At 42.1% G+C, this 21,498-nt stretch overlaps 2 protein-coding genes across 2 annotated transcripts in view; both read right to left on the bottom strand.

The window, feature by feature from the left end:
* ptprq (protein tyrosine phosphatase receptor type Q) overlaps positions 1–4,628 on the bottom strand; it is a gene marked incomplete at its 5' end in the record, with an annotated part of 36,396 nt that extends 31,768 nt beyond the window's left edge. The window contains 9 exons of the mRNA XM_079346054.1: positions 279–581; positions 1,502–1,813; positions 1,916–2,290; positions 2,534–2,714; positions 3,391–3,608; positions 3,708–3,989; positions 4,099–4,243; positions 4,335–4,460; positions 4,584–4,628. Of these exons, the coding sequence (XP_079202180.1) occupies positions 279–581; positions 1,502–1,813; positions 1,916–2,290; positions 2,534–2,714; positions 3,391–3,608; positions 3,708–3,989; positions 4,099–4,243; positions 4,335–4,460; positions 4,584–4,628 (1,987 nt within the window). The remainder of the gene's footprint in view (positions 1–278; positions 582–1,501; positions 1,814–1,915; positions 2,291–2,533; positions 2,715–3,390; positions 3,609–3,707; positions 3,990–4,098; positions 4,244–4,334; positions 4,461–4,583) is intronic.
* A 1,157-nt stretch (positions 4,629–5,785) lies between these two features.
* The window catches only part of otogl (otogelin-like), a 22,722-nt gene continuing 7,009 nt past the window's right edge, over positions 5,786–21,498 (bottom strand). Inside the window, exons 17-58 of the mRNA XM_079347153.1 lie at positions 21,246–21,423; positions 21,026–21,150; positions 20,718–20,927; positions 20,323–20,491; positions 20,101–20,175; positions 19,860–19,903; positions 19,462–19,621; positions 18,868–18,975; positions 18,496–18,634; positions 17,752–17,886; positions 17,456–17,602; positions 17,223–17,342; positions 16,889–17,005; positions 15,685–15,841; positions 15,541–15,567; positions 15,233–15,412; positions 14,861–15,139; positions 14,647–14,764; positions 14,474–14,553; positions 13,528–14,357; positions 13,038–13,215; positions 12,758–12,900; positions 12,648–12,671; positions 12,436–12,528; positions 12,158–12,347; positions 11,692–11,909; positions 11,235–11,376; positions 10,954–11,139; positions 10,590–10,802; positions 10,281–10,385; positions 10,077–10,184; positions 9,815–9,916; positions 9,621–9,725; positions 9,451–9,491; positions 9,280–9,343; positions 9,012–9,190; positions 8,802–8,906; positions 8,597–8,716; positions 8,224–8,269; positions 7,408–7,479; positions 6,581–6,660; positions 5,786–6,476 (exon numbers count right to left, since the gene is read on the bottom strand). Of these exons, the coding sequence (XP_079203279.1) occupies positions 6,276–6,476; positions 6,581–6,660; positions 7,408–7,479; positions 8,224–8,269; positions 8,597–8,716; positions 8,802–8,906; positions 9,012–9,190; positions 9,280–9,343; positions 9,451–9,491; positions 9,621–9,725; positions 9,815–9,916; positions 10,077–10,184; positions 10,281–10,385; positions 10,590–10,802; positions 10,954–11,139; positions 11,235–11,376; positions 11,692–11,909; positions 12,158–12,347; positions 12,436–12,528; positions 12,648–12,671; positions 12,758–12,900; positions 13,038–13,215; positions 13,528–14,357; positions 14,474–14,553; positions 14,647–14,764; positions 14,861–15,139; positions 15,233–15,412; positions 15,541–15,567; positions 15,685–15,841; positions 16,889–17,005; positions 17,223–17,342; positions 17,456–17,602; positions 17,752–17,886; positions 18,496–18,634; positions 18,868–18,975; positions 19,462–19,621; positions 19,860–19,903; positions 20,101–20,175; positions 20,323–20,491; positions 20,718–20,927; positions 21,026–21,150; positions 21,246–21,423 (6,113 nt within the window). The 3' untranslated portion in view covers positions 5,786–6,275. The remainder of the gene's footprint in view (positions 6,477–6,580; positions 6,661–7,407; positions 7,480–8,223; positions 8,270–8,596; positions 8,717–8,801; positions 8,907–9,011; positions 9,191–9,279; positions 9,344–9,450; positions 9,492–9,620; positions 9,726–9,814; positions 9,917–10,076; positions 10,185–10,280; positions 10,386–10,589; positions 10,803–10,953; positions 11,140–11,234; positions 11,377–11,691; positions 11,910–12,157; positions 12,348–12,435; positions 12,529–12,647; positions 12,672–12,757; positions 12,901–13,037; positions 13,216–13,527; positions 14,358–14,473; positions 14,554–14,646; positions 14,765–14,860; positions 15,140–15,232; positions 15,413–15,540; positions 15,568–15,684; positions 15,842–16,888; positions 17,006–17,222; positions 17,343–17,455; positions 17,603–17,751; positions 17,887–18,495; positions 18,635–18,867; positions 18,976–19,461; positions 19,622–19,859; positions 19,904–20,100; positions 20,176–20,322; positions 20,492–20,717; positions 20,928–21,025; positions 21,151–21,245; positions 21,424–21,498) is intronic.

The raw sequence follows: 21,498 nt of genomic DNA, 5'->3' as shown, positions 1-21,498 counted from the left end.
AACATTGAAACAGAAAATCATTCCAACAAAATCGCAATGCCTCCCTCTGCCAAGCCAGTATTCAGAACTATGTTTGATGCCAATATGAGTCTCCTGCTTTCCAGATTAGTTAAATCAAATGGATATCTTCCAGAGTCTGTTCTGTGCAGAAGGTCATAAACATGAGGAATGATTATGTTGTTCACATGTTCATGTGTCCCTGACTTTTGTTTCAGGTCAGAGAGTCTTAAGTCTTCATGAACCTCTCTTTTAAAGGAAGTACATTCTGTTTCCCTTACTCGTGGTATGTATAATGCTAGTCCTCTTGCTCTTGTCTTTTCCAATCAGTGAGACCACTCCAACTTCATAAGTCTGGCCTGGAGTAAATAAGCCCAAATCAACACACACAGACTCATTCAGCCAGAGGGCTTCAGGACTGGACTGGTTTATCCACAGAGAAGACAGTGAACTTGATGTTGGTTCAACGAGGGGTTTGGATGTGACATTATAACCATCTGGTGCGTCAGCAGGTGGACTGGACCAGCAGACTGTCAGAGTTCCAGCCGCACTTGAAACAGCAAGACCACAAGGGGCCTCCATCTCTAAAAACAAAAACAAAAGGAGAACATCATTAAGTTGTTAGAAAATAGTTGTCAAAGTTATGTCAGATCAAAATCTGCAAATCATAGTTGGGTCAACTACTGAGAACATACTTTCAATTCAAAACATGTAAAACATGAGCTGTTAGCAAGAAAAATCAGCACATTTTTGTAAATGCAGAATGTTGAAGGAATGGAAAGCTGTTAAAAGAAGGGACATGGCATATGCATAATAAATATAACAAGTGTTATTGAAGATTTGAACCCCAGACAGATAGAGCAAAATGTCCTATAAGCCAGGGACATGCAAACATGTTGGGAAACCACTCAGTTTTTTTGACTATTTATCGCAGCAGGAACAAATGCTGTAAACCCTATAGACCATTGGATAGATGCTGAAGCTGTTTTTAAAATGGCTTTATTATGCAGGAACTCTTTATCATATAATAAAAGGATGCCACCTCAGTTTTAATATCTTAAAAGCAGCAAGCAGTATTATAGAATTAGTGTAATCTGATTTTTTTCACGTGTATATTTGACTGTATTCAAAACCACACCTTTGTCGATTTTTTTCAGTGGTTAAACTACAGGTATTATATACAGAGTCTATCGGCCGATTCCCTTCCTTGGCCATTTACTGAATGCCATCCCCCATTTTCTCCCTTTTACGACTGTATCAGTTGTACCATTCTCTCAATTATGGCATGAAAAGCCCAAAAGGACATCTAAAAAAATCCTACTTGACACAATGCAATTTAACTTTTCAACTGTAAAACGCATGAACACATTTAAGCTTAAGAAAGGCATTTCTTCAGAAAACACATCACAAAAACCAACAATATATCAACATAAGCCTTTTCAAGAAAGCATTTTGATATCATACAATACATTTTTGATTTTACCAAAATATGTAACATGCTTACCAGTCCATACAGTCACAGGTATCTTCCCACAGCTCTCTATCCCATGCTGTGTGACTGTGTAAACCTCAACCGTGTATCTCCTGTAGGACTTAAGACCTCCAATCACAGTGGTGTATGACTGCAACCCACTAGCTTCAGGAAACCTGGAGATGTTGCTCATTCCAACTATTCTCTCTTGTTTTGAAGTCAAGTCCATGAAGCGCACAACAAATGTACACCCAACCTTAAACTGTGCGTCTGTCTGCATCCAGTGGACATTAATCTGACTGAAAGTAACGAGGCCGACAGTAATATTTTGAGGAGGAAGAGGTCCTATAAAAAAAAAGAAGAATATTACATTATGAATTAACATCTGTTTGCATTAAAATGTTCTCGGTATAGACAATGCGTGCGGCAAGTTGACAGCAGACTCACTAGTAAAGGCAGTCTGTGTTTGTGCCAAGCTCCAGGTGGGGCCTGCAGGGTGAGAGGCTACAAGAGTGAAGGAATAGACACTCCCTGGAGACAAACCTGCCACAGTCACCCCTCTGGACGAGAGCGAAATTGGGACCCTGACAGTCTTTTTGATACTACTCTTGCTCTGTGTCACCTTTTTGTCTTTTGACTTCTCGCTTCTATTTTCTCCAACTTGTCCCAACTCTTTGAACGCCTCCTCTTGATACTGAAGGAATATCCCAAAAGATAAAAGATTAAGCTGGTTTAATGATAAGAGGTCACTCCACCGAAGCTCGACATGATGCTCTGTCACCTGAACCACGTCAAAGGAGAAAAAGGCAGAGACTGGAGGGACTGTGAAAAAGAGAGAAGAGGAATAGCATTAAGGTAACCTGAGGAGAAAATTAGAGAGAATTGGCAAAAAAAAATATGGTTTGGATTTATTATGAATTATTTTGCACCTTTTTTGAGAAAACAAAATTTAAACAAATATATTTTATCAAAGTGCATTCATCATTTTGTTGATATCCTTAGAAATGGTCAAATAACATAAATGCAAAAGCTGGTTTGTACAGTTACAATGCAGAACTTATTTACTCTGGAACTGGCAGATGAAGGGTAAGGGGATGTTACAGAAAAATGGTGTAAGAAAGTATCCAGGTCCTGTGGCATTCATCTGAAGAGCAAAACAGTCAGTCTGGTTGGCTGGCAGTGATGACATCATAGCTTTCGTCAGGTTATAAGCTGAGCCATCAGACCACAGAGGTCGCCCCTCCATCTGTGGACATGACACACATCCCCGTCTCCCTTTCATTAAAGTGAAATCATTTGAAAACAAAACTCCCGTTAAAGGAGGGACTGCTGCCAAGGGGATTCAACTGTTTGGAAAGTAAACTATTATCACCTCACAGGGATGTACCGCTTACCAGAGCATTACTGATTCTCAAACTTATTTGAATATATTGAGCAATTTATCAAAAATATGATAATTGTTTCCTGATAAAGGTCCCTTTATAAAAAGGTTTGCATAATGTTTATTATCATTCCTGGTTAAATTACGGTTAAAGAAAAATATTAATACTATCTCAATAGTCACATTTAGAAGTCCAAGGTCATTTAAAGAGTGTGAAAATTCTCAAAGATACACTATGAAAAGGTAAGAAATATTCACATTCTCAAAGACACATTAGCTAGTATCTGGCAAAGTGAAATAAAAAAAATCATGGAACCTGGAGATGTCTTTGAAATGTATCTCATCAAAAAAGATCCAGAAGGTTTTAAAAAAATACAGTTCAGTCAACTTTGGGGACATGTTTGGATGTCCACAAATAATAATTTTGATTGTGTTTTTTAAAATGTCTAAGCTCTTTGATAAAGGGACAATAACAAAGTTACTTATGTCTCTTTTTAGTCGAAACAAATATATTATATTATATTTATGTAACAAGGATTACCTGCTTGTCGTTGAGGCCAGTCCACAGCAGCAGCAGGTTGTTTTGGCTCAGCAGGTGAGAAAATATAAAAGATAGATCTTCTGAGGTCTTCAAGTCAGCCAGGTGACTTCCAGCTGCCAAGTCTCTGCAGCTGAGCTGGGCTTCCCTCCATGTTAAACCTGTTCTTCTCACGACGTAGCAGTTTCTATCATTGACCAACCAGCCAGGGGGGCACTGAGCTGGAAACAAAAATCATTGTCATTAATACAGAATGATTTGCTTTTAGTTAAAGATCAACATGTGGTAATGTGATTTCATTAAACAAAAATGTACAATACCTGTTTCCATTGTGATGCCGAGTCTCTGCTTCAAGGACAAATGAAGGTGTTTGAGCTGCGTAGTAACCACAACTTTGACCTTGAAGTGTGTGCCAGGCTGGAGACCATTTACTGTGTACTCAGATTTTGTATGAGAAGAGTTAAAGTTAATTTGTGTTACAGTTTGTTTGTGAGTGTTGTATAAACTCAGGGTGGAAAGCCTTTGTTGTTTCTGTAGTTTCCATGTCAAGAAAGCGGAAGTGGTTGTGGTGCACACATGGAGAGATGACAGTGGAACTGGAACTGGACAAATACAAAGGGGAAGGAGAAAAGACCAGGTAAAAGATCACATCAACATGCCTTCATTTATGGTGTCTCCATGAGTATTGTATTCAGGTTCACAGAAACTCACTTAAGTGAAATATTTTTGTTTCAAGGGTGGCATCATTTCTGCTGGATCTCAAAGTGATGGTGTATCCTCTTTGGTCCTCAATCAATCGCAGTGTCATTTTGCAGTCAGGAGAGCATCCTGATTGGTTAATAGGCTCCACATACACCTGCAGAAACGACGTGTCAAATTGCAGCACGATTTTTAAAAAAAAAAACATAAAACTGTAATAAAATTGCCAGGATCAGTAGAGTTCTTACAAGATGGTTACTCGCAGTCCTGCAGGTGACTGTGTATGTGTCTGGCTTTTGAGTTGAGGGGAAGGACTGAAATTCAACTTCAACCTCAACGGGGACCAAGTGTTGTTCACAGGTCAGCAATACCACCTGAAGAAGAAGTCACTTTATCCAATGTCATAGGAAAAGAATAACCTTAATGAATAGGCTATGTTGCTATTTAACCTAAAGTACAAAAAAAAAGTTTAGGTACAGTTTAGGTAGTTATCTTACCTGACATAAACTAGCCAGTAACCACAGACGATTTCTTGTCCCCATTGAAAAGATCAGTCCACCATAATCTACACACCTTTCCTCATCCACTGATTCACCTGGCCACAGAGTCACTTCCAAGACGAGAAACAACTTATCCCTTCTTTTCTTTCAGTCATCGTGTTGTCATAAATAAACTCCGGCGCAGCTGCAAGTGGAAAGTCCCAAACTATTTGTGTCACTGTAGTAGAGATGAGCGTGAAAAAAGTTCACGTTTTCTTCAACGATTGAACCGAGCGTTTTATACACTCCTAAGCGGGTGGTTTACAAAGTCATTAGCATTTTAAATCTCAGAGAAACATCTGTTTGTCGGTTTTCAGTTCGAATAGAGTCTGGACTTTGAATTGAATTTAGCGCGCACTCAAAGTCAGCGTTCAATGGCTCATACCCTGAGAAGCAAACCCTTATGAGAGAGAGAGAGAGAGAGAGAGAGAGAGAGAGAGAGAGAGAGAGAGAGAGAGAGATTGTGCATGTGTGACTTCAACAAGATTTGTTCTGGCTCTTTGTTTGGATAAGAGAAGTTCACCATGGTAACTGCAGGGAACATGGTCACTTCGGACACAGGCTCCTGATGAGAGGAGAGGTGTGGGGATAATGTGGAGACTGAGGGGGGGAGTAGAAAGATAGGAGGTGTGGTGAGTATTAGAGATGCCATAAGCAGGAGAAATCTCCATTTTCATTCTCTGGATCGCATATAAATTCAGTCACATCAGACTGGTCTTGTTTGCATGACTTCTTGGAACCCTTAAAATAAGTTTTTGCTGTAGATGTTTTCCTCAAAGTACAGTGGTGAGAATCGTTTGGCTCAGACTTGGGGTGTGGTGGAAGTACTGGCCAAGTGGAATGACAGGAATTTGAAAGGGAGACATGATTGACAGTCAGGGAACCCAGTCCACTGAGGGGTACTGTAATGAAGAGGTGACTCCCACCCAGCAATTACCACTCAGCGGTGCAACACAAACATATGTCAGCAATGCAAACACTGAATCAGGCTGAGCTCATGATGGTTTATAACAAAGAAATGTGTGTGAGTGTATGTGTGTGTGTGTGTCCACATTGGAGGTCATAAGAAGAGTCAGTGTTACAATAATTCAGACGAACACATTGTTAAATCTTTTGTTTAACCTACTTTACTTAAAAACAAACTACTAAGAGGTCAAGGATCAGATTTTAAAAAGGTTTTATAAGAAAAAAAAAACATTGCATAACTGCCTTTTGTGCAAAAGCTAAAATTATCCTCGAAGACTAAAAGCATATACAATGTTTAAAACCAACAGCAGTCATCAAAAATGCAGAAACAGCTGTTTCAACATGATATCAAATGTTAATATACACTAGTATAAGAAGCTTACAGCATTGAGCCATCACACAAAGGCACTAAAAAGACTAGGTTGGCAGACATGATCTGAAAGAAAACAGACTAATGTGTGAAAACTACTTGAAAACAGTCTCCCACTTAAATTATACCTTTTGATTACAACTGTGACCCAAGGTCAGTGTTGCAGAGTGAAATAACATGATAATAAATGTTTAACATGGCTGGTTTTAATGCTCTTCTTCAGTGCTGTTTAAGTCTGATTCCCTCTACCATGTATTCATACACTCTCTTCATTTCTTATGCTCTCATTCATGTTCATGCCTGGAAATGGTATTTTAGTTCCACTGGCACGAACAGTCCAGGGGCTCCTGGAAGTTGTATTCCACGACTGTGGCATTGCGAGAGCAGTAGAGTGTGACAGAGCGGGTTTGTAGTCCACTCTCACGGCAGCACTTACAGAAACGGGCGTGGCTATTGATGTTGAAATTGAATATGGTGGCAGACGGACATTTCCCGTCACAAGAATAGACTGTTACCTGTTGGAGGAGAGAAGGACAGGATGAGTCTGCAAGCGTCTGCAGAAATGAAGCTTTAGGGTTAAACTTGGATGAATACGTTTCTGCCATATCATTTGCCTCACCGGTGCGTTGCTCCTGCAATCATCTTTTCTGATAGTTGTCCGTATGGCCACACGTTTACATGTCTTACCATCCTCTTTGCCTACATATGTTCACAGAGAAATTAGATGCACAGAGTAACACTCAGAAGCAACTTCAAACACAGTTATTTCTATCTATATCATTGAAACTATCAACACAAAAATATCACAGTGAAAACGTGAACTTGTAAGTTCAAACCTACACAAAGATGTGACTGCACAAATACACACACACACACACACACACACACACACACACACACTGGTAAACATAATATCACACACAAACACACTCCTTGATCGTCTCATCATGGCATATTGAGCCAGGCTCTTTGTTGCTCAGCAGTAGGAGCTTTCTTTGATTGACAGTTGGGTAACAGGGGGGCATAATTCTCCCAGCAGAGCTCAGCTCTCCTGTTGGCTACTGACCTAAACGTAACCTTACTCATTTATTCTGAGTGAACAGGAATGTACGAAAAAAAAAACGACTGAAAAAACGAGTGAAAAAATTCCGAACAGTTTTTGTACCATTGGAGCTAATTTTGTTTCACAAATACCATTAACGATTTGATGAAATGTTTTGCATTGCAAATGGTCTTGTTTAATTGTTCTATTTCAGAGATGTATGCAACGATAGAGGTTGTTCATGTTATTACGTGTCGTGGGGGTTAGACAGTGAGAGGAAGAAATAAAAAGACAAGACAAAAAAAACAGACTCACAGAGTAACACAGAAAAACAAGTGTGAGTAAATGAGTCACTCAGAATCCAATGAATGATTGTAAGAGGGAATAGTACAAGATTGAGGTACCTGTGTCACAGTTAGTACTACCAGTGGGGGTTACAGGATTAACGGTAAATGGTAAAACACCCACTCCCGAACCTGGTAACATCATCAGGACCGTAGCCATCCAGTTCAAAGAATATTATGAAGACATACACAAGATTATGTTTGGTTCAGAAAACACAGTTCAGCGTCACACACAAACAGACAGGACAGTATCAGTGCAGCTGGCATGCACATGGATTTCACTTGTTTTTTAGGGGACTCACCGGGAAGCCAGCCAAGGAACTCAGCCATTTGAAGTACTACAAAGAGCAGCTCAGCAGGGCAAACCCTAACCCCTGAAACATCTTGCATCCTTATTCACTGTGGAGCACCCTGATTGGCCAAACTGCAGGGTCACTGCTGAAGCAGACAAGCGGGCGAGGCTGCAGCCCCCGAAATGTCACCACTACATGTTTATTGAAAGATTACCCAGACAAACCTTCAAGTATCAACATTTTTTTTTTATAAATTACACAGGGAAAACATCTCAGAGGACATCATCTTAAGGTTTAGGAAGTTTTGTACTGACTTAGTGATGATGCTGAGTGAAGTCACATCACTTCATTTGTTACCTCAGTCAGAGCTGTGCTGGATCCTGAACATGACATTAGAAGATTCGGAAAGCCAAAGGTTCAGAGTAAGGCCAACGATAGGCTTTATCTCCATCCTCTACAACAATGCAACACCCCAACCATTCAGCCAATAAGCCCATCCACTGCCAGGCAACAAGGTGCTCACCCGTCTGATTAACAGCTTGAAGCATTATTAAAAGCACCCTTCAAAAAACTGGTGACTCACATGTCCTGCAGCAACCGTCCACGTAGCTTTGAACAACGCCGCCATTCTGCAGGAGGAGACGACGACAAAATAGAGTTATTTCTAAACATTATTTGTAAAACTCCAGGGCATGTCAAAAGTCATGGCATATTCTGTTTACAGTTTTTATTTGCCAGACAACACATCTGTCTTTCAAAAAAGTAAATGTAAAAACAGCAGAAGGTCAAAATATAAGATAGATATGTTCTTGAGTTACTCGCCCATGATTGTGTATTTGATCCGTTTTTTTATTGGGCAAATATGCCTTGAATTTTTTTATTAATTTATTTAATTACTATGTCTATGAAGGAAACAATACATGGTTTCAAGACTTGGAACATTTGGAAAACCTGACCTGTACACATTCAGTGTCATTGAAAGGTGGGCAGACCACCCCAGAGGCAAGTATCACTGCTCCCACTGCGGTTTCCATGCAGTCATAACGTGTGCAGTTCTCCACCCAGGAACTCCCTGACTGCACACACAATCAGAATCAGTACAGTAAATACAAAGCAAGGAAAAGGGGGGCAGTGAGCTTCAGTGGACCTCTTGATTCTTACAGCGAAAAGCTCTGTTGTCCCGTTTTCATTTGTGAACGTACAGGATAAATTTTTGCAGGATCCACAGCACACCTGCGGGTCCGACGACTGCATGTACACCTGGTGCTGAAGGGAAAAGGGGAGTGAAGAAGTCAAGGTAATTACTAGATGAACATAGCAATAAAGCAGATAAACGTTTGTGCATAATTAATAAATGTGTAGGATACATACTGGTCCACATTTTTGGGTGCAGTTGACAGAGGTAATTTCCATGGCATAGAAGCCAGAGTCTGGATCTCTGTGATGAAGACATTGGACTGTGTAACACAGCTCTCCCTCAAGGTACTGAACCAGTGACTGGCCAGGGCCCAGTACTGTTACACCTTGGAAAAGACACACCTCTGCCTTCTCTACACACACATAAATAAAACATACATGAAAGTCATACTCAAGTTTCCACACAGTAAATATGACCGTTTAATGTTTGCTTTACACATACGGCATGTGTGCTGAGGACAGCCACAGTTGGTGCTGCTGTCTGAAGCCTCAACCAGAACCTCCCCCTAAGACAAAACAAAGTGCTGACTTAACTCGATTGCCCCACTTTGTATTCTTTCTAGTCAATTTCTGATTCCACAGTGACTTGTGATGCAGCTTTTTGCCGACTTACCACCTGACAGAGGGGGAAGGATCTGTCCTCACACTGGCATTCTGTGAGAAGAAGAGCGAGAGGCACAGTGAGAGATACAGTGTTGTTAATGCACAAAAAGTGTCAGAGTGTTCATCATTTCAACACAGAGACATAAAAAGGACAATCTCTGAGTGTTCTTGAGCGTGTACCACAGTGGTGCTGTGGGCAGCAATGACCAGGGACAGTCGTCTGAATCAAAGAGAGTCCAGGTGCACAGCTCACGAAGGTTTCAGGGCACAGGTTGACATCACACACTGCAACACATGGGACAAAGACTAAGCTTCACTTCGAAAACACCGGCACATTTGCCAAAAATATAAAAGTACAACATGCACACACGTACCACAATGGTACTGTGGACAGCAGCTGTTTGTTGTGTTGAGATTCACAGCCAGAATTTCTCCATTTGAACAGGAAGGAACGGGTTCAAGACAAGATTCACACACTGCTCAGACAGAAAACCAAAAAAAAGAAGACAACAAAGAAAAGCCAGAAATTCAATCTTACTGTCCAGTTGGAAAATGAAACGTTGGAATATGGAGGCGTTAACCTCATACCATTAACTTGATTTTAGACTAACCATTCACACCACAATGAATACTTACCACACAAGTAAGAGTAGCAGCAGGATTTCTCCCCCCTCACCTCCACTAGGAACTGATCCTCAGCGCAGTGGGGGGCGTACACAGGGGGGCATGCCATGGGGTCACACTCTGTTAAAGAGCAGGTTGTGAAAAAAGTGAAAAATCAAATTAAACCACACGTTTACCACGCCTAAAAAAAATCGGATAAAATAAGTCTATTCTTACCACATCTATACTCTGGGCAGCAGGACAGAGCACTGTAACCAATCACTAATCTGTTCCCATTATCACAAGGTGGCGCTTCACTGTCACAAATGGTCATGTTGCACTCTGACAAGAAGTAAGAAGGGGGAAGAAGACAAGATAATTATAGGGCTTATGTGTTTAACTACATACATCAGGAAATGTTGAGATTGTTTCTTTCTTAGAAGTGTTAGGGACAATAGGTTTCTGCAGAATTTCACTTCAGGGTAAAGTGAAGTCGTCTGTTTAGATTGGCTTTCTTTGCAAAGAACACTATATTTCTAAACTCACCGCAGATCTTCTTTGGGCAGCAGACTCCTTCTTCCAGCACATCCAGCACATACTCTCCCTCCCTCTCACACAGAGGCGTCGGGACAGAGTGGCAGTCTGGCTCGACGGCCAATACGGAGCCATTCTCCATACACTTGTACAGACAACAGCTGCGGGCAGAGCCATTCCACACTTCACCCGGGGCCCGAGGGTTACCTTCATTATCTGTGCACACTATATACAATGGAGGCAAGTTAATATAGTCCTGATACCGGTGGATGTGAGGCCAGTTGCAATATAAAGACAAAGCTCTGTCCAAAACTTCTGCAGATTTCCTGACAGTGCATTTTTCATGACTAAGGCAAGTAATTACTCTGTCACTCACCGCATCGATCCTCAGTTACACAGTAAGGGGAGTCTGCTCGGTGCAGGATGGTACCACTGCGGCACACACACTCCTCTCTGACGAAGGAGCAGGTTGTCTCCTCGTAGTACTCTCTGTTCAGGCAGGTGCGGCTGGTGCAGGTGCTGACACATGGCTGATATTCCTTACCAGGGGGACACCGCAATGCTGCAAGATGAGATGCTCTTAGAAATGCATGAGCAAATGGAAAAACACAAAGACATCTGCTTACATGTGTGATTTCTTAGCCTGTGTCTACTTACGGCAGAAGTTATGTCGTCTCCAGCTGATGCAGACTTGATGTGTGTAGCAGACCGCAACGTATGCAGCCAGAAAGTCACACTGATGATCCTTGTAGTGCAGGTCCCCTGCCCACATGATGTCGCAGAACTGCTCCGGAGGGACCTGAAAATACGGACCAGGCCAAGGTCAAGAACAAGTTCATACATTGTTGTTTTTTTAAAAACAAAAAAAACAGCTGCATCAATGCTAATATACAATTTCCCACAGTGATGACCCTCAGATGACTCAACCATTTTTTTGACTGACTTTTAATTAACTATGTGTCAAATATGAACAGCTGTAGACAGATCTGTGAAAGCTATTTCTTAATGGAAACTTCAAAAAATCATTCTGATATCATACAGCAAAGGCACAATAACAAAACTGTTTCTTTATTGCAATCCAGCCTGTAAATTCCTGTTTAAACAGCTACTGTACCTTGCTGTGGCACAGTGTGAAGGCTCTCTGACGAAGCATAGAGAGACAGATAGAGCAGTCTCCAGTGGTGCAGTTGTCTCCAACCCTGCGAGTGTGTTCAGATTCATCTGTGGTGTGGACTCTCCAAGCCTGCAGAAAGAGCATCATGTCTCCCACTTCTCTGACCACTGTGCCATTGGGCAGCTTCAGGTCGTCCTCTGGGTTCCCATCACAACAGCCTGGCATAAAGGAGTTTGGTGAGGGTGTGTACTTGGGCTAATATTAAAGATGTTAAATAAATGTTAAGTAAAACAATGTGTGTGAGATTGCCAACTTCAACCAAATGGCGCTCAACATCTTCTGTCATACTTTATTAGGATCCATGTCAAAGTGATGCTGTTGTTTAGACACTGAGCCTTTAAGTGCTGACAGCACGCTCTTAGATTAGTCAAAGCTAGTGTGAGAATGTGTGCTTGTGTAGACTTACCACACAGGCCTCTTGTGGGCACAGATGAATTGTAGGAAGTAATGTACTGCAACACCATGATGCCAGTGCTGTGGTACCATTGTATGCTGACCCCTCCAGGTGTGTTGATCAGGTACATGCTACCTGTGTCTTCCACATAAAGAGGATGGCGGGCGAATGGGAGTCTGGCAGGTCTGTAATTTACTGTCACCTAGTGAAAGGTGGACACAACGGCACTCAAAAGCACGTTATTTGCATTGATTCATTTTAAACTCATGAGCAGTAAATACAAGACTTACCTTGCGATCAAGACGGTTGATAATGATTCTGTAGGAGGAAGTTGTAATGTTCAGCTTCTTGAAACACAGACCAGATGTTCCACCTGTTGGACTCTTGTGGGTAATTAAAAAAAAACACTTTAATCAACAAGATGATCGAAAAAATGACAACTTTAACTTCAATGCACTCACAATTCTGTGGAATCAAGGAGAAGAGAGGTAAGCGTACTCACAGTTCTTCTGATTGAGTTGACACTCTAAAAGGAGCATAAATCATCAAATGTAAAAAAAAAAAAAGTGTGAATTGTTTGAAAAAGTTCATATTTAATGCTTAAAACATTACCTGGCTGGTTGGACATTTCTCCACCGTGCCAATAATAGTCTCTCTTGGCAGGTTAACCAAGATGTAGGAGCCGTTGTCATACAAGGCCACATTGTTGCCGTCAAACGTAATAACACGTAGGTCTGACATCATAGTGCAGCGACCTGGGAGAATCACAATATTAAAAAAAATTGCATACCCAGAAAACAACAGCAAACAATGGGTTCATACAACTAAGCCTTTCTTTCACTGAATCATGAGGTAAATCTGGTTATTTTTTAGCTTTAACCATCCAAATTACAGGGGCACTGCCACTGTGGACAGCAGGGGTCTGTGTTGATGAGGACAGGAAGGCCCAGCAGACTGCACTGGGGCGGGGTGGTATTGTAGCGACAGTGCAGAGAGGAGTTGTGAAGCAGCAGCTCTCCTTTGAAACAAAACAGCTCAGCACAGTCATCGATGCGGTAGGAGAACGGAGGCTGTAGAGACAAAGACAATTCCTTGTTTTACAAAGCATGTGTGCATGCTACAGTAATGCAGACTTTAAGCATCGGTGGAAAAAAAAAACATTTCTATGAATTTATAAAGCTGATTTCATATCCATAATCAGCATATCAAACACGGTGCTAATAATTATTACAAATAGTGTAAATACTATGTGGTACATCTAGAAAAACAGTCTTAATTGTTAAGCCCAATACAATTGTATATCAAAGGTTTCATTGTACATTTTAGTAAACAATGGGTCTGTGGCTACGTACTTAAATGTTACTACAATACAAAATACTTGCTGTGCAGGGAGTGGTCGGCAAAAGAAAAGGATGTGCGGTTGACACTTCCTGTGCTACAGGAGAGGTGTATGGGCTCGTGATTATTTCTGTGGTCAAAGGCTCAGTAGTGGGCTCCATGGTGGTAGAAGGTGTTGCTGTTGTTGTCCCAACTGTTAAAGAGTCCGCTGAAGTCGTGGTCTCTATGGTCGTGGTTGTATACAACGTTGAAGAGGGAGGAGCAGTTGTGGCTGCAGGGGCAGAAGTGCTGGCAGTTGTGACTGCTGGAGGCTGTGTGGAGAGCGAGGTAAGAGGAGGTGGGGTTGTAGTCACTGATGATATCGAAGGTGACGTTGGCACTGAGGTGGATGAAGGAGTGGTGGGTGAGGTAGTTGAGGCATGAGTAGTTGGGGATGGAGGGGGAGTAGTCAAGGGGACTGTAATAGCACTGGCAGAGGGTGTTGCTCTGACTGTTGTAGTGACACCTTCCGTTGGGGTCACTTCCATCTTGCTGACCGTGGATGTCTCAGATGGGATGGAGGAAAGGAGAGTAGTAGAAACAGTAGTGGTCGAAGGAGCTGTAGTTGTCGTTGTAATGTGGGGAGTAGTGACCAGCTCGATGGCTGATGTTGTTGTAGGGGTAGTGGTTGCTGTGGGCTGGACGGTAGTGAAAGAGGTAGTTGATGATCTGGTGGTAGTAATGGTTGGTGTGGTGGTGGTAGTAGGAGTTGTGGTTGTAAGCCGCGTGGTAGTGGAAGTAGTTGTAGTGGTTTCAGTTGTTGTCGGTGCTGTGGTGGTCCTGTTTGATCGTGTCACATATGCAAAGGGCGTTGGAGTTGGAGGAAGAGACACACCTAGATGGGAATATTTATTTCACAAGTTTATACTTTCTTGGGTGAAAAAAAAAGTGTCTGTAAACAAAAATAGTGTTATGTAATGTGAAAGAAAATGCATTAAAGAGTGCACTCACAGTCCTCTGTGTAGACACATCTTCTAGTGACTTCATCAAGGATCATATTCTTGGGACATCTTGGGAAGCAGCCTTCCACACTACACACATTACAAAAAAAGGATTCCCCTCAAGGTAAACATTCTTTTTTTTTTGTTAAAAAAATGAACTTTTAATAATCACAGGCCTCTTACGGTGGCAAGAATTGGCAGCGTGTCGCATCTGGGTCAATGCATGTGTGGACACATGGGCTTGCACAGGCCTGGTAGCGCCACTCACACATCATACGATAAGGTATCACAAAACTGCTTTCTGCCAGAGGAGAGGACAAACACCTAAGAAGTTATTTTTTGCATAAATGTAATTGCACATCTGTTTGTGTTTTTGGTATATGCATGCATTTCAGACCTTCCAGTGTGAAGCTGCTGCTGGCCTTGAAGCCCTCTGAGGTGTCATATCGCTGTGCTCGGGCAGCAGTTCGCGTCAGCGTCAGGAAGATTCCAGGCTGGCCAACTAGCTCGAACGAGGTGTGACCAGGCAGAAACAGCCCCTGATGCTGGATAAAGGTGGCCCTGTGACTAAACTCGGCACCTCTGCTCCAATGCTCCAACTGCAGATGGCTGCGACCCGATGCAACAAGGAAATAGTTTGGCCTCTCTGCAGACTCCAACGACACCATTGGGACACCTGAGAAATTAAGCCAATGTGTGTTAATACATCCAAAAGACAAACAGAAGTGATGTACTGTATTTGTATAAGTTTATGAACGTGGATGCTCACGTGATGTTCTGTCCTTCTGCAGGCCTGCTGTGATCATGAAATTGAACAGTAGGCCTGGGGCAGGCAACTGCCCTGGTCTTTCTCTCACAAGAGGAAACACTGAACTGCTTGTACGATTAACTCCCAACACTGTGTCATTATAAACAGCACTCACCAAAGAAAACGGGCCATCTCCTAGCTCTGTGGGAAGTGAGAAGCAAAAAAATGAAATTCATGTTTTGACATTAGAGACACCGGGCATGTGTATGTTTGGGAGCAGCAATTGACAAAAAGCTCTATGAAAACAACTAACCCTCAAGGATACATACCTTGATTATAATATTCACAATCGTAGGCTGAAAGAGAGCAAGACAGACTTGTAAATGAAGGTTATAGAGGTCAGCAAGGGTCAGTCGACAAAAAAAGAAGACCACTAGTACTACGTCTTTGTTTTTTTGGATGTGTGTACTCACGACAGACAGAGGGCGATCTCCAGTGTATTGTGATCCCTTGTTGACAGCACTTGTGTGCATATGCAGCGATGGACGTACAGAGACACTCACAGTCTCCTCCACGGTTACAATTGCAGGTGTCGGTAAGGCAGTTTCTATAGAACCAGGCCACATCCACCTGAAGAGTACACAGAGCATTTATATCAATATATACTGTATATAAAAACACATACACACAAATATACAAAGCACACACACAATAACAAAGCGAACCAGGCCAAATCGCACGTGGGCAAACTAGGGGAGGTCTTGTGTGGAGGGTAAGTAGTTTCAATAATTCAGACTGGGAACGAGTGATGAGATATCAGAATGTGGGTCAAACTCTAGTGCAGAAAGGATCAGATGATGAGCTGAGTGACAGTCAGACAAAATGCACCAGCAATTAGTTATTCTGTTGGTTGGCTGGGCCTCAGTTCTTTTGGAACTATCTGCAGTTATACACACTTCATTATTTAGAAATGTAGCATCAACTGTGTTATGAGTAACAGGCTTGTAATATAACAAACTCATATTTAGTAGATGTTCCTGTGTGCTAATGCTAATATGCTAAGGTGGACAAGTTCTCATTTTCTTTTTTGGTTATAAAAAAATCCTGCTTCTGACATCTGTGCCTTTTAGGATGCAATATAAAAACAAATTCTCTTTCTTATGTTATTCTGAATACAACCTTGTGATGTTTTTACTCAGAAAAACTTGGAACGGTTATCTTACACTTTAGTTCTACATTAAAAATAAGAATAAGTCACAAAAACATGAGGCAAAAAACAACAACATTCCATAAATGTGTTTCCCGTTATAAACAAGGTGCAAAAAACAATGTTTTCATGTGCTAATCTATAAACCTGAGTCATTTCAGGACTTGCTTAAGAGGGGATGCAATGCCAACAACAGCATCTAGAAAGGTCTAAACTCTTGTACATAAACACATGGCTCCATCTGCTGGACAGATGAAGAAATACTACACTGTACCAAAGAAATCCGTTTAATGTCTGTGTGCATGAGTGGAGCCTGAAATCTGTTGTTGTACCCAGTATTAAGCTCTGGCAAACAGTAAATTAACAAGGATCTGTAATAAGACCACCAATCCTCTTCTTCAAGTATGGTCACAATTTTAAGGCTGCTTACACACTGTACATGTGTGTCTGTGTCTGTGAGTAGCACTCACCACATTGTGACAAGGTGCAAACACATCACTGTAGAGGAGAGCACATTCCCTCTTGGCGTATGGCTGTCTGCCTAAGTCCCCTTCACATGGTCGCTCAATTACGTAGTCACTTTCACACTGCAACACACAAACAAATCCACACACACACACATACACACACAGAGGGTGATGGAGTGTCTGATTACTCTTAAATATCACAGTGGGCTCGTGGGACACAGGAACAGATAAATTACATTTGGAACAGAGGGCTAAAGATTAGTGAAAGACTGTTGAACAAAGAGGAAAGAGGGTACAGGGAGAATTAAGTGAGGAGAGGAGCTGAGCTGACTCAGACCTGTCCCAGGGCCCAGCTATCTCCAAAGGTCTGTGCATTATTGACTTCCATGTGGCTAGAGGTGGTCATATCATTCACTGTCACACTGTCAAAGTTGCCACACAGCCCACTGAGATGGCCCTGAAGAGAAATAGCAGACATAGCAGAAGGTACATTTTCTGGTAGTATACGTCACTGTATAACTGAAGGCACATAAAACTTTGTCACTTTCATTATATATATATATATCAGACCTTCCATTGAGGGCCAGCTCTGATATGGACAGTTGTCTTGCGATCCCAAAGGATTGTCAGGTCTTGTTTGGAGAAGTGGACAACAGTGTAGTAGCCTGCTTTCCAAATCTCAAACTCTGACCCCCGACCTACAACCGTGGACGGGCTCTGTGACAGAAAAAAATAAGGCAAAAATTACTGGATTTTTTTTTTATTCATAAGCTTTACTATCACTATAGAATCCTGTGAAGGAACAGAGAAAAAGATAGGTAGCTTGACTGTCAGAGAGTGCATGACGGTGATTGTTTAGTACGTACAGGGTTTCCAGAGTTGTCAGTGAAGTAGATCTTGGTCAGTCCAACATGAATGACCAGTATTTTCATGCAAACAATGCCGCTCTCATAGCAGTCCTTGTTTTGCGCAACAATGGACACCTCGGTTTCTCCTGCACTCTGGTGAGAGAGGTATAAAAAAACAGTTTGGAAGTCTGATCATATTTTAATAATCAGTGTCCAAAGAACTAACTGTTCGTCCACAATTTCCCTTCAAGCAGAAACAGTCAGAAAAACCTGTCATAGAAAACAACTTAATTTTCACAAGACGTGAAGGAAGCAACTCCGGGCTATTAAAAAAAGGAAAAACCTCTGAATTGCTTCCCCTTTCTTTTCAGATCTGCAGGCTAGCCAGCAGTCTGTCTGAATTGCTATGTCTGGTCTGCTAATTCTAATTCTATATCCCTGGGAGCAAAGGAGCCGTGGGGTTTGAAGTGAACACTGGTTTCTTTGTGTGACTAGCACTACCATGGTGCAAAACCCACCAGCACACCCACATACACACCTAATCTGCTCGAATTTAAAATCACTTTCTCTTCCAAGATTAGAAATAAGCTTCGATCTTCTTTCCAAGATCCTAATCAGTTTTGGCTAGAAAGTCCAGGCTACTTGTCTTTTTGCTCCGCTAGTTCTCAGAAAAACATCTCTGATACCAACTGATGATCACCTATTGTTGTACATGTGACACTAATGTGTTCATAAATGAATCAACACATGCAATCTACTTACTTTAAGCAGGTAGACTTGACAATCAGAGTGGTAGTCGTATTCTAGGCCATCAAAGGTGTGGTAGTGTCTGTCGCTGTAGACAGTACAAACAGCTGGACAAGGTGAGTAGCTGCAGTTAAAGAAGCCCCGGTGACAGACACTGAGGAAACAGACAAGGTGTATCACACATGAGAACGCTACGCTAAGACAAAACATAAGTGCAGCAAAATGTTCGCGACACTCAGAAAATATAATTGCAAATTGCATAAAGCCAGGACTTTACATAACACATAACAGTACTAGAGAGAAAATGACACTGTTTAGATTCAGAAAAGCAAGGACTTGTACAATAAATGTTATTGTTTACAGTTGAAATACAATTAAGAGTTGTACCATTTATAACATGATGTTTCCACAGTTTCTCCTGGCAGATATTCAAGGCCGAGCCAGGCACAGGGGCAGTTCTCAGGGTAGTAACACTCTCCATGGTGCAGCATCAGCCTTCATGGGTAAAACATAACTCAAGTAAATGGTACATACCATGCAAACACCTGAAATATATGAGTGAGTGAACCATGTGTGTACCCTGAAGTGTGTATTCACAATGAAGTATTGTAAGACATTAAGGTTGTGGAGAAAGAAACATCAATTTTCAGTGTTAAGAATAACATGCAAATGCTTGAGTTCTTCCTAAATCTCCTCCAGCTGGCTGGGAGTCTTTCAATCATGGGTACAGGTCAGGTGTAATCTCGAACCCTGTGTTCTTCAGCACTGCTGTCATTTCACAACGCTGGTGACCAGCAAGAATAGAGCATGCAAGTACATATTCATACCATTCTGTAAAAAACACAGAAAAGCAACTCCCTCGAAGTAATGAGACCCATTAAACTAACCTTATGTTTCATAAAGTAGACCGGGGGGAAAAAAACTGTTATATGGTATTTTAAATGCGCAGCTATATTGGAAGTAAGCTTGTGCTTATATTACCCAGAAGGACAAACACAGCCAGGGATGCATGGTGTGCTGGGAGCACAGGTAAGGTTCAACATCAGGTTACGGCAGGTCGGTGCACAGGCCACACCTCCCCTCTGCTCCGTGCAGCTGTGGTACACTTTTCCCTCTGGACACTCACCGACCTCTACACTATCTGGCTCAACAAAAAAAACACACACACACACACAAACACACACGCACAGCACACTGAAGAAAATCAATGCCCCTCTTGCCTTCAAAATCTACAGCAACAGTCAGTCATGGGAAACGAGCTACAACCACAGACATAAGGCTCTTGATTTCAGCAAGAGGGACACAGCCTGAAACGGCACTTTGTAGTCGTAATGAACGAGAGAAAGGACTGAAGGAAGGGAGGAGTGCAAAGAGGTTACCTTTTTCCTCTGGCACACACTCCATCTTCCCATTTCTGCACAGGCTGATGGAAGAGACAGGAAGGGAGAGCAAAGGGGTTAGTGTTTTAGCAGAGAGTAATGTTGTTAAACACAAGTACTCTATTTCTCATTCGATAATCATTGAAGCTTTTGTTGCTTTCTAAAACCAGTACTAAGTGTGCAGCGAGGAAAGCAGCCAAATGAACTTTTCTTCTTTCAGTCAAGGCCTGCAGTGACTCACCACGGGCCAGAGGCGCTGAAAGTCACCTCCCCTGGCTGTGACACACCACCCATGGAGTAACAGTGACACTGAGACCTGGGGATAAACTCATGACATTATTTTTAATTACATGAAATGATGATGCAGCTTTCTGTGTCGCCGTGTTTGCCAGAGTGTGCATGTTTTGTCAAATAGAAATTGATGACCATCATTAGGATGACGTATGAGATAAGAAAGTCTTACAGTTGCACGCAACGCTGGCGGACATCGTCATGGTAACTTCCGACTGGACAGCCACACCCCTCGGCACAGTCGTCAGGGTTACACGTCTCAGTGTCTGACAGAGCACGACATGAACGCCCACACGACGACACACAAGAGTGGTACAACATGCCTCCAAGACACACAACCCCTGCATACACACACAGACACGTGGGCTTGTACCAAACAACGCATAAAGGAATTAATTTTCCTCTCTATCAATAAGGGTTGACCTTCTTTGAACTGTGCCAACCGAGTTGTGATTAAAATGTGATGGAAAATTAAGTTTTTCCGATTTTAAAACAAACAAAGCGACCCTCGTCCATACAGCATTATATAAGTCCTTTAGATAAAAAACACAGAAGCTAAGCACTCACCGCATTCGGAGACTTGTGTTCTGAAATCAATGTTGACTCCGTGTTTAGAGCAGAGGTAAGCATAGTGAGCCAGTGCTGTGCACAAACAGCTGCTCCCACAACGACAGGCCTGGTAGCGGCACTGCTGCTGGTAGACATTTGGACTAATGTGGCTGTGACACGGTGCAAACACACTCCCCAGGAGCACATCACACTGGGATGCATAGAATGCTAGAATATATACAAACAACAAAAACAGAATCCCATTGAACAAGATAAGATACTCGGTCAAAATAACAAGTACATGAAAAAAAAAATGAAGTAGTTACCATTGCGCTGATTCATCTCACATGGGTCTATGACTGGCAGGTTGACTGGAGCGACACAAGCAGATGAAACCTTCCAAGCATTGGCATGAAGCTGAGGAGTGCCCTCAATCATACCAGCTGGAGAGCTACACACAAAGAAGCACACACACACACACACACACGTTCGAAGCTAAATCTACTTTTTTTACCATCTATCTTAAAGCAGGAAATACTGACTCACAGGAAGTCATCTCGTAGATTTCCATTGAAGGTACCACAAAGACCTTGTGTCTGTCCACGCCACTGGCTTTCCAACTGCAGGTAGACCCGGCCACCTCGACCATCATAAAGCAGCCTCAAACCGATCCCTGCCTTCAGCTGAGTAAACACAGAGGTCAACTTCCGCACTTCCACTGCATCTAAAAGTACAGTCCCAGACATAGACATTAAAACAAAATATTAAAGCTGATGTCGTCTAAAGAGAGTAGGTGGTT

This window comes from Symphodus melops, assembly GCF_947650265.1.
Source record: "Symphodus melops genome assembly, chromosome: 6".
Taxonomy (NCBI): Eukaryota; Metazoa; Chordata; class Actinopteri; order Labriformes; family Labridae; genus Symphodus; species Symphodus melops.
Note: the sequence above shows the minus strand (reverse complement) of the source record. Positions and strands in the feature narration are given on the sequence as shown.